Source organism: Pseudorasbora parva, chromosome 7 (genome assembly GCF_024679245.1).
Source record: "Pseudorasbora parva isolate DD20220531a chromosome 7, ASM2467924v1, whole genome shotgun sequence".
NCBI lineage: Eukaryota > Metazoa > Chordata > Actinopteri > Cypriniformes > Gobionidae > Pseudorasbora > Pseudorasbora parva.
In genome coordinates this window covers 407353-419852 of record NC_090178.1, presented here as the reverse complement: position 1 = coordinate 419852, position 12500 = coordinate 407353, and the positions used below count along the sequence as shown (strand labels likewise).

The 12500-nt window shown below is 44.9% G+C and overlaps 1 protein-coding gene across 1 annotated transcript in view; it reads right to left on the bottom strand.

The window, feature by feature from the left end:
* Window positions 1-12500, bottom strand: part of LOC137083485 (intermembrane lipid transfer protein VPS13B) — a 183556-nt gene that overhangs the window by 170633 nt on the left and 423 nt on the right. The window contains exons 2-8 of the mRNA XM_067449435.1: window positions 11810-11977; window positions 11216-11397; window positions 9661-9820; window positions 7794-8032; window positions 7165-7260; window positions 5861-5983; window positions 5119-5256 (exon numbers count right to left, since the gene is read on the bottom strand). Coding sequence (XP_067305536.1) covers window positions 5119-5256; window positions 5861-5983; window positions 7165-7260; window positions 7794-8032; window positions 9661-9820; window positions 11216-11397; window positions 11810-11977 — 1106 coding nt within the window. The remainder of the gene's footprint in view (window positions 1-5118; window positions 5257-5860; window positions 5984-7164; window positions 7261-7793; window positions 8033-9660; window positions 9821-11215; window positions 11398-11809; window positions 11978-12500) is intronic.

The following is a 12500-nucleotide window of genomic DNA, read 5'->3' as shown; positions in this document are numbered from 1 at the left end:
GGTAAGGTTAGGTTAGGCTAGAGTTAGGGTAAGGTTAGGTTAGGCTAGAGTTAAGGTAAGGTTAGGTTAGGCTAGAGTTAAGGTAAGGTTAGGTTAGGCTAGAGTTAGGGTAAGGTTAGGTTAGGCTAGAGTTAGGGTAAGGTTAGGTTAGGCTAGAGTTAGGGTAAGGTTAGGTTAGGCTAGAGTTAGGGTAAGGTTAGGTTAGGCTAGAGTTAGGGTAAGGTTAGGTTAGGCTAGAGTTAGGGTAAGGTTAGGTTAGGCTAAAGTTAGGGTAAGGTTAGGTTAGGCTAGAGTTAGGGTTATGTTAGAGTTAGGTTATAGTTAAGGTAAGGTTAGGTTAGGTTAGAGTTAGGGTAAGGTTAGGTTAGGCTAGAGTTAGGGTAAGGTTAGGTTAGGCTAGAGTTAGGGTAAGGTTAGGTTAGGCTAGAGTTAGGGTAAGGTTAGGTTAGGCTAGAGTTAAGGTAAGGTTAGGTTAGGCTAGAGTTAGGGTAAGGTTAGGTTAGGCTAGAGTTAGGGTTAGAGTTAGGCTAGAGTTAGGGTAAGGTTAGGTTAGGCTAGAGTTAGGGTAAGGTTAGGTTAGGCTAGAGTTAGGGTAAGGTTAGGCTAGAGTTAGGGTAAGGTTAGGTTAGGCTAGAGTTAGGGTAAGGTTAGGTTAGGCTAGAGTTAAGGTAAGGTTAGGTTAGGCTAGAGTTAAGGTAAGGTTAGGTTAGGCTAGAGTTAGGGTAAGGTTAGGTTAGGCTAGAGTTAGGGTAAGGTTAGGTTAGGCTAGAGTTAGGGTAAGGTTAGGTTAGCCTAGAGTTAAGGTAAGGTTAGGTTAGGCTAGAGTTAAGGTAAGGTTAGGTTAGGCTAGAGTTAAGGTAAGGTTAGGTTAGGCTAGAGTTAGGGTAAGGTTAGGTTAGGCTAGAGTTAAGGTAAGGTTAGGTTAGGCTAGAGTTAAGGTAAGGTTAGGTTAGGCTAGAGTTAAGGTAAGGTTAGGTTAGGCTAGAGTTAGGGTAAGGTTAGGTTAGGCTAGAGTTAAGGTAAGGTTAGGTTAGGCTAGAGTTAGGGTAAGGTTAGGTTAGGCTAGAGTTAGGGTAAGGTTAGGTTAGAGTTAGGGTAAGGTTAGGTTAGGCTAGAGTTAAGGTAAGGTTAGTTTAGGCTAGAGTTAGGGTAAGGTTAGGTTAGGCTAGAGTTAGGGTAAGGTTAGTTTAGAGTTAGGTCAGGGTTAGGTTAGGGTTAGGTTAGGGTTAGGGTTAGGGTTAGGTTAGGGTTAGGGTTAGGGTTAGGTTAGGTTAGGGTTAGGTTAGAGTTAGGGTAAGGTTAGTTTAGAGTTAGGTTAGAGTTAGGGTAAGGTTAGTTTAGAGTTAGGTTAGGGTTAGGTTAGTTTAGAGTTAGGTTAGGGTTAGGATAGGTTAGGTTAGGGTATGGTTAGTTTAGGGTTAGGTAAGGGTTAGGTTAGTTTAGAGTTAGGTTAGGGTTAGGTTAGGGTATGGTTAGTTTAGGGTTAGGTTAGGGTTAGGGTTAGGTTAGGGTTATGTTAGGGTTAGGTTAGGCCGGGGACACACTGCAAGCGTGTCGTGAGCGTCTCGGCTGTGTGGCGTGTCCGTTTTTATTTCGGCTCCCATGTTAACCGGTTAACGCTTGCATACTGCCTGCGTCAGCCGCGCGGTCCGAGCCTCGCGGAAAACGCGTGCATGCTTCAAATAGAAGAGACGCCTATTTTTCACGCAACACGCGAGTGTGTTGGAAGCGTTTCTAGGCAAAATAGCATAGGAAAAGATGTTTATATGCCATTTTGACACGAATACATATTAATAAATGACATTTTCATGTTTGAAAGTCTTTAGGTTAACATAAATGCAGATATAGGCCTACTTGTAATAATAAAAAACAACATAATTATCAATTTTGAAATATTAAACCTGTCAATACAGAACGAAATATTCTGTAGCCTATTTTGCCATCAATATAGATATATATGATCAATAGGCTACCGCCGACGTTGTCTTTGCTGTATTAATAGGCAATGTATTTATATTTAACATGAAGTATAGGGCTTCCCAGCAGCAGCAGCGCCGCGTCAGACACGCTTCTGGTGTGCAAAGACAGAGAAAACGCCAGGCAGCCGCCCCGTGGCTGACACCCAGCAGAAACGCCACGCTTGCAGTGTGTCTCCAGCCTTAGGGTTAGGTTAGTTTAGAGTTAGGTTAGGGTTAGGTTAGTTTAGAGTTAGGTTAGGGTTAGGTTAGGTTAGTTTAGAGTTAGGTTAGGGTTAGGTTAGTTTAGAGTTAGGTTAGGGTTAGGTTAGTAAATGGACTGCATTTATTTAGGTTAGTTTAGGTTAGGTTAGTTTAGAGTTAGGTTAGGGTTAGGTTAGGTTAGTTTAGAGTTAGGTTAGGGTTAGGTTAGTTTAGAGTTAGGTTAGGGTTAGGTTAGTAAATGGACTGCATTTATTTAGGTTAGTTTAGGTTAGGTTAGTTTAGAGTTAGGTTAGGGTTAGGTTAGGTTAGTTTAGAGTTAGGTTAGAGTTAGGTTAGGTTAGGGTATGGTTAGTTTAGGGTTAGGTTAGGGTAAGTGTTATGTTATGTTAGGGTTAGGGTTAGGTTAGGGTATGGTTAGTTTAGAGTTAGGTTAGGGTTATGTTAGGTTAGTTTAGATTTAGGTTAGGGTTAGGTTAGGTTAGTTTAGAGTTAGGTTAGGGTTAGTTTAGAGTTAGGTTAGGGTTAGGTTAGAGTTAGGTTAGGGTATGGTTAGTTTAGGGTTAGGTTAGGGTATGGTTAGTTTAGAGTTAGGTTAGGGTTAGGTTAGGGTATGGTTAGTTTAGAGTTAGGTTAGGGTTAGGTTAGGTTAGTTTAGAGTTAGGTTAGGGTTAGGTCAGGTTAGTTTAGAGTTAGGTTAGGGTTAGGTTAGTTTAGAGTTAGGTTAGGTTTAGGCAGTAGCGTACCGTGGGTTTTCAGTCAGGGTCTTCACTATCGATCAACACACCCCACGCCGTCGCCATAACAACACCACACACACACACAGACACACACACAAAATACAATAATGCACTGTACGCAATACTGTTACGAACCTCGCTCTTTATTGATGACACCAGTGCTCTCACACGTCACCGTTTAGGCAAATGGTGAAATTAATCAAAATCAGCTCACTGGCACAAATACCCTTAAACAAACAATACACAGACAAAGAAAATCCCAAGAAACAGAACAAACACCGCTAGTTAGCTAACGTTACCGGCTCGACATCAGGATCAATCATTCGGACGCGGCCCGTCATCCGCAGCGGCCATAGCTCACTTCACATAGAGCGCTCACAACCTGCGAAGAGTTCAAACGGCTGATGACATCAGCACCAACACATCGCTGGACCGGTCTATCACTACACATCAACATCTGATTGGCTGATGACCCACGTCAGTCAAAGCTACGGTCCAATGGAAAATAGCAGCTTCAATGGAAGGCAAGCTATTCTACTAGTGCTGCTCCTCAGAGCTGTGATACGTTTAGATGATGACATATGATAAATACAGCCTCATAATTATATATCCACTCTCCTAAAGGATTATTAGGAACACACACTAGTACTGTGTTTGACCCTTTCTCCTCCAGAACTGCCTTAATTCTCCGTGGCATTGATCAACAAGCTGCTGAAAGCATTCTTTAGAAATGTCGGCCCATATTGATAGGAGAGCATCTTGCAGTTGATGGAGATTTGTGGGATGCACATCCAGGGCACGAAGCTCCCGTTCCACCACATCCCAAAGATGCTCTATTGGGTTGAGATCTGGGGACTGTGGCGGCCATTTTAGTTCAGTCAACTCATCGTCATGTTCAAGAAGCCAATCTGAAATGATTGGAGCTTTGTGACATGGTGCATTATCCTGCTGGAAGTAGCCCTCAGAGGATGGGCACATGGTGGTCATAAAGGGATGGACATGGTCAGAAACAATGCTCAGGTAGGCCGTGGCATTTAAACGATGCCCAATTGGCACTAAGGGGCCTAAAGTGTGCCAAGAAAACATCCCCCACACCATTACACCACCACCACCAGCCTGCACAGTGGGAACAAGGCATGATGGATCCATGTTCTCATTCTGTTTATGCCAAATTCTGACTCTACCATCTGAATGTCTCAGCAGAAATCGAGACTCATCAGACCAGGCAACATTTCTCCAGTCTTCAACTGTCCAATTTTGGTGAGCTTGTGCAAATTGTCGCCTCTTTGTCCTATGTGTAGTGGAGATGAGTGGTCCCCGGTGGGGTCTTCTGCTGCTGTAGCCCATCCGCCTCAAGGTTGTGTGTGTTGTGGCTTCACAAATGCTTTGCTGCATACCTCGGTTGTAACGAGTGGTTATTTCAGTCAAAGTTGCTCTTCTATCAGCTTGAATCAGTCGGCCCATTCTCCTCTGACCTCGAGCATCAACAAGGCATTTTCTCCCACAGGACTGCTGCAGACTGGATGCTCTTCCCTTTTCACACCATTCTTTGTAAACCCTAGAAATGGTTGTGTGTGTAAATCCCAGTAACTGAGCAGATTGTGAAATACTCAGACCGGCTCGTCTGGCACCAACAACCATGCCACGCTCAAAACGGCTTAAATCACCTTTCTTTCCCATTCTGACATTCAGTTTGGAGTTCAGGAGATTGTCTTGGCCAGGACCACACCCCTAAATGCACTGAAGAACTGCCATGTGATTGGCTGATTAGATAATCGCATTAATTAGAAATTGAACAGCTGTTCCTAATAATCCATTAGTTTAGTTTAGGGTTGGGGTTGGGGTTGGGTTGGTGTTGAGGTTAGTTTAGGTTAGGTTAGGTTAGGTTGGTGTTGAGGTTAGTTTAGGTTAGGGTTAGGTTAGGTTGGTGTTGAGGTTAGTTTAGGTTAGGGTTAGGTTAGGTTAGGTTGGTGTTGAGGTTAGTTTAGGTTAGGGTTAGGGTTAGGGTTAGGTTAACTCCTGCAGCTCCAGCAACAGCAGGATCAGGAGTCTGACTCCCAGCGGATGACCTTCAGTGCAACACATGTCCATGGATAAAACTGTAAATGTTAAAAAAGACATGGATGGACACACACACACACTCTCTCTCACTCTCTCTCTCACACACACACACACACACACACACACACACACGTACGTACCCTGTGAAGGTTTCCGTCCAGTATGAACTCTGCACGGACTCCGTTGTTCTCGGGGCTTCGGTAGTCGAACAGTGAGTTGGTCAGGTAGGTCATGCCCTTAACACTCAGCGAGTCCCCGCAGCGGAAGAACACGGCGTCCTACAGCAGAACACACACACACACTCAACGTCACACCATCACATCCTACAGCAGAACACACACACACACTCAACGTCACACCATCACATCCTACAGCAGAACACACACACACACACGCACGTACGCGCACACATCATCACATCCTACAGCAGAACACACACACACACTCAACGTCACAACATCACATTCTACAGCAGAACACACACACACACGCACGCACGCGCACACACCATCACATCCTACAGCAGAACACACACACACACGCACGTACGCGCACACACCATCACATCCTACAGCAGAACACACACACACACGCACGTACGCGCACACATCATCACATCCTACAGCAGAACACACACACACACGCACGTACGCGCACACATCATCACATCCTACAGCAGAACACACACTCAACGTCACAACATCACAACATCACATCCAACAGCAGAACACACACACACACTCAACGTCACAACATCACATCCTAGAGCAGAACACACACAAACACACACACACACTCAACGTCACAACATAACATCCTACAGCAGAACACACACACACACACTCAACATGAAGAGGATGGAGCTGTGTAAGAGACCCTTACCTCCTCTCTTCTGTTCATATTCTCCTCAAAATCTCGAACCCCCATAATGCCCTTCAGACACACGGCACGACAGCCCACCACTCCCACCTGACAGTCGAAGAACGGCTCGCCCATCATCAGAGCCTGAGGCGCACATACACACACACACACACACACACACACACACACACAGAGACACACACCACACAGAGACTTCTTAGTCGGTAATTTTGTCTTGTTTCTAGTCTAAATATCTAAATATTCTTAACTCAAGATGCATTTACTATAGAAGTAAAATGACGAGATATTTGTTTGAGCTCCTCCAAAGATCCTCTATTGGGTTTAGGTCTGGAGACGGGCTAGGCCACGCCAGAACCTTCATATGCTTCTGACAGAGCCACTCATTGGTTATCCTGGCTGTGCTTCGGGTCATTGTCATGTTGGAAGACCCAGCCTCGACCCATCTTCAATGCTCTAACTGAGGTTGTTCACCAAAATCTCACAACACATGGCCCCGGTCATCCTCTCCTTAATACATTGCAGTCGCCCCGTCCCATGTGCAGAAAAACACCCCCACAGCATGATGCTGCCACCCCCATGCTTCACAGTAGGGATGGTGTTCTTGGGATGGTACTCATCATTCTTCCTCCAAACATGTTTAGTGGAATTATGACCAAAAAGTTATATTTTGGTCTCATCTGACCACGTCTTTCTCCCATGACTCCTCTGGATCATCCAAATGGTCATTGGCAAACTTCAGACAGCCTGGACATGTGCTGGTTTAAGCAGGGGAACCTTCCGTGCCATGCATGATTTCAAACCATGAAGTTTTAGTGTTTTACCAACAGCAGCCTTGGAAACGGTGGTTTCCAGCCTTGTGGAGGTGTACAATTTTGTCTCTCGTGTCTTTGGACAGCTCTTTGGTCTTGGCCATGTTAGTAGTTGGACTCTTGCTGATGGGGGTGGTATGGGGTGGACAGGTGTCTTTATCAGCTGACGACCTCAAACAGGTGCATCTAATTTAGGATAATAAATGGAGTGAAGGTGGACATCTTAAAGGCAGACTAACATTACTCTGAGGGTCAGAATTCTAGCTGATAGACAGCTGTATCATACAAATAAATAGTTAAAAAATTATACATTGTGATTTCTGGATTTTTTTTAGATTCTGTCCCTCACAGTGGACATGCACCTACAATGACAATTTCAGAACGCTCCGGGATTTCTAAGCGGGAGAACTTAGGAAATAGCAAAAAAAACAAAAAACAAAATAGCAGGGTGTTTATATCTCTGTGTGTGTGTGTGTGTGTGTGTGTGCGCGTCACCTCCACCGTGATGCCCTCCTGCTCCACGCTCAGGACCTCCCGGGACTTCAGCTTCTGTGGACTGTAGTAACTGCTCTCGGAGCAGCTCTCGGTGAGCTAAACACAAACCCAGACACATATCTATGATCACACCTGTTTGACCTCACCAGACAGCAGTAATAGCCGATGGGAACACTAGATGAGATTCGTCTGATATGAGGTAAAAAATAACAAATACTGTTGTGTTTCTCTCAGAAAGCGATCGGTTCGTGTCTTAAGACATCAATGTGTCGTCACGAGCAGCAGGGTTTGTGTGCATGTTGTCTAAGCGTGTTTTTTGTTTGTATGTTTAGCTCTCATAGAATTGTTACCCATTCAGATGCATTATATGACCTACACACAGCAACAGATGAGTTAAAAATCTTAATTTGTTTTCTACTGAAGAAACAAACACATGTTGGATGCACTGGGGGTCAGCAGATAAACATCACAGGCTCATTTATGGGGGAACTTCCCCTTTAAGTAGACAGCTAACTGTAGTACTTTTACTTGAGTCATATTTAGCAATGGCATCTGCACTTATAGTCAAATAATGAAGCTGTGTACTCGTCTGGTTATCTGAGAACCACAGCAGGGCTTCCGTAGCTCACCTTGAACGTGACGGAGGCTTTAGTGCAGTAGAAGCCGACACACACCACAGGGTCTCTGGGGCTCTTGAGCAGGGGTCGGGCTCCAGCCTCCGGGGCCTCGGACTCGGCCTCAGCCTCCTCATCCTCCGCGCTCACGATGGCCGGCACAAAGGACCAGGCCCACGACACCCAGCCTTCATCCTCATCCTCGCCCTGATAGAACTGACCCGTCAGAGAGGCTTCGGGGTCGTCCATCAGACCTGCAGGACACAGCGAGAGCAGCGGGCTCAAGTCAGCTTTATTTCTATCGCTCTTCTCCAGTGCCGATTGTGTCAGAGCAGCTTCAGTGTTAAACAGGACAATACTGCAGCAGAATTAGATTTGGCTGTACAGTCGTTCTGGAGTAAACAGTGATGTTATCAGCTTATTTTAATTTATCAGAGAGAGACAATGTTGGCAGATCAGTATTATAGTTTATAGAATTAAATAAGACCTCATTCATTAATGTTATTTGTATATTTAGTTGAATAACTTTGATCATAATGTTAGTGTCCCCAACTGAGCAAGCCAAGCCAAAGGCGACCAAAGGAACCGAAACTCCATCAGGGCATGACGGAGAAAAATAAACCTTAGAGAAACCAGACTCAGTTCTCCTCTGGCCTATTAACACACAGTGGTGGATTATTATTCTGGACACCGCACAGGTCAGAGGTCAGATTAGAGCCGAATATTCGAAAGATTGGGGTGTCACGTGAGAGACGGGTGTCACGTGAGAGACGGGTTTACTGAGGATGGCGCGTTGATTACACAAGAATGTAAATATTTGAAGGAGTCCTTAGTCTTTCATAATACATGCATATTTGTCCATACCCACGTTGATTAGAGTATTAAAAACATAATTGAAACTTAATTTACGATACATTTTCAACGGATAAAAATGTGCCATAACAATAATTAAATTGTGATTCATCGCGAGTCTACTCATGACAATCATGCGATTAATCTGAAGTTAACTCATGACAATCATGCAATTAATCACGGGTTAACTTATGACAATCATGTGATTAATCACGAGTTAACTCATGAGAATCATGCAATTAATCTGAAGTTAACTCATGACAATCATGCGATTAATCTGAAGTTAACTCATGACAATCATGCGATTAATCTGAAGTTAACTCATGACAATCATGCGATTAATCTGAAGTTAACTCATGACAATCATGCGATTAATCTGAAGTTAACTCATGACAATCATGTGATTAATCACAAGTTAACTCATGACAATCATGCGATTAATCACGGGCTAACTCATGACAATCATGCAATTAATCACGGGTTAACTCATGACAATCATGCAATTAATCACGAGTTAACTCATGACAATCATGCGATTAATCACGGGTTAACTCATGACAATCATGCGATTAATCACGGGTTAACTCATGACAATCATGCAATTAATCACGGGTTAACTCATGACAATCATGCGCTTAATCTAAAGTTAACTCATGACAATCATGCGATTAATCGGAAGTTAACCCATGACAATCATGCGATTAATCAGAAGTTAACTCGTGACAATCATGTGATTAATCTGAAGTTAACTCATGACAATCATGCGATTAATCGGAAGTTAACCCATGACAATCATGCGATTAATCAGAAGTTAACTCGTGACAATCATGCAATTAATCGGAAGTTAACTCGTGGCAATCATGTGATTAATCGGAAGTTAACTCATGACCATCATGCAATTAATCGCGATTGAATATGTTAATCGATTGACAGCCCTTGTTTACATTAATAAATATGACAAGACCAGAATCTTTCACAGAGAGACAGATGCTCAGTTCACGTTAGCTTTAGAAACACTCATCTCACTCACCGGGGCTTTCTCGTAGCGAGCCGCTCTCTTCTTTCTCTCCGTCTCGATGGACGCCCATCTCGCCGTAATACAGCGCGACGCCCAGCTCCATCAGCCGGAGGAACATGGGCAGCTGCTGGTCCGTCAGAGAGAGTTTCAGACTCTCCACCATCGTGTGAACCTCAACACACACAGAAACAAGTGACGCACGGAAGAAAACATGCGTGCTGACACACGCACAGAAACAAGTGACACACGGAAGAACACGTGTGCTGACACGCAACACACGCGTACTGACGCGACAAACACACGTGCTGACACACACGTGTCCTGACACATGACACACACACACACGTGACACACGCGATAGACGCATCCTGACACGTGACACACAGACACACGCGACAGACGCATCCTGACACGTGACACACAGACACACGCGACAGACGCATCCTGACACACACGTGTCCTGACATGTGACACACGCGTGTCCTGACACGTGAAACACACACACACACACACGTGACAGACGCGTCCTGACACACACGTGTCCTGACACGTGACACACACACACGTGACACACGACAATCATGCAATTAATCACGGGTTAACTCATGACAATCATTCGATTAATCTGAAGTTAACTAATGACAATCATTCGATTAATCTGAAGTTAACTCATGACAATCATGCGATTAATCTGAAGTTAACTCATGGCAATCATTCGATTAATCTGAAGTTAACTCATGACAATCATGCGATTAATCTGAAGTTAACTCATGACAATCATGCAATTAATCACGGGTTAACTCATGACCAATCATGCGATTAATCTGAAGTTAACTAATGACAATCATTCGATTAATCTGAAGTTAACTCATGACAATCATGCGATTAATCACGGGTTAACTCATGACAATCATTCGATTAATCTGAAGTTAACTCATGGCAATAATGCGATTAATCTGAAGTTAACTAATGGCAATCATTCGATTAATCTGAAGTTAACTCATGACAATCATGCGATTAATCTGAAGTTAACTCATGACAATCATGCGATTAATCTGAAGTTAACTCATGACAATCATGCGATTAATCTGAAGTTAACTCATGACAATCATGCGATTAATCTGAAGTTAACTCATGACAATCATGCGATTAATCTGAAGTTAACTCATGACAATCATGCAATTAATCTGAAGTTAACTAATGACAATCATGCAATTAATCACGAGTTACACGCGACACGCGTACTGACGCGACAAACACGCGTGCTGACACACACGTGTCCTGACACATGACACACACACACGTGACACACGCGACAGACGCATCCTGACACGTGACACACAGACACACGTGACACACGCGACAGGCGCATCTTGATACACACGTGTCCTGACATGTGACACACGTGTCCTGACACGTGATACACACACACACACACAGTGACAGACGGGTCCTGACACACACGTGTCCTGACCCCGCGACACACACACGTGACACACGCGACAGACGCATCCTGACACTTGACACACACACACACGTGACACATGCGACACACTCACGCTCTTACTTTAATGACGGCAGGGATTTTGGCGTTGATGTTGTCGTAGGTGAAATGAAGGCGAGTTCTGAAGGAGCATTTGTAGAGCAGCGGGTCCTGATAAAACTCGATCTTCCCACTCGCATTGCGTTTATCCAAACACACGGTGCAGTCGGAAAAATTTATCACCTTCCTCAGGACCAGCTCAGGAGCTACAGAGAGAGAGAGAGGGGAGAGGGAGAGGAGAGGAGGAGAGAGAGAGAGAGAGAGAGAGAGAGAGAGAGAGAGAGAGAGAGAGAGAGAGAGAGAGAGAGAGAGAGGGAGAGAGGGAGAGGGAGAGGGAGAGGGAGAGGGAGAGGGAGAGGGAGAGGGAGAGGGAGAGGGAGAGAGAGGGAGAGGGAGAGAGAGAGAGAGAGCGCAGTGTGTGTGAGAGGAGTGTGTGAGGAGTCTGTGAGGAGTGTGTGATCAGTGTGTGTGAGAGGAGCGTGTGATCAGTGTGTGTGAGAGGAGTGTGTGAGGAGTATGTGATCAGTGTGTGAGGAGTGTGTGTGTGAGGAGTGTGTGATCAGTGTGTGTGTGAGGAGTGTGTGATCAGTGTGTGTGTGTGTGTGTTGCTGAACTCACCGATGATGTCCATGAAGGCTCGGTCCCACAGCTCGTCCACCGTATAGCACTCCGCAGACGTGATGTTGACCGACAGCACGATGTCATCTTCCACATACTTCAGGATCAGATTATTGACCACGATATGGACATTATTCACCACCCGCCGGATCAGACTCTGCACGTACCCTACACACACACACACACACACACACCGTGTTAAACACAGCAGAAGGAAAACACACACACACACACAGCAGAGGGAAAACACACACACACACACAGCAGAAGGAAAACACACACACACACAGCAGAGGGAAAACACACACACACACACAGCAGAGGGAAAACAAACACACACACACACAGCAGAGGGAAAACACACACCGTGTTAAACACAGCAGAAGGAAAACACACACACACACACACAGCAGAGGGAAAACACACACACAGCAGAGGGAAAACACACACACACACACAGCAGAGGGAAAACACACACACACACACAGCAGAGGGAAAACACACACACACACACACACACCGCAGAGGGAAAACACACACACACACAGCAGAGGGAAAACACACACACACACACACACAGCAGAGGGAAAACACACACACACACACACAGCAGAGGGAAAACACACACCGTGTTAAACACAGCAGAAGGAAAACACACACACACACACACACACACACACACACATGTTGG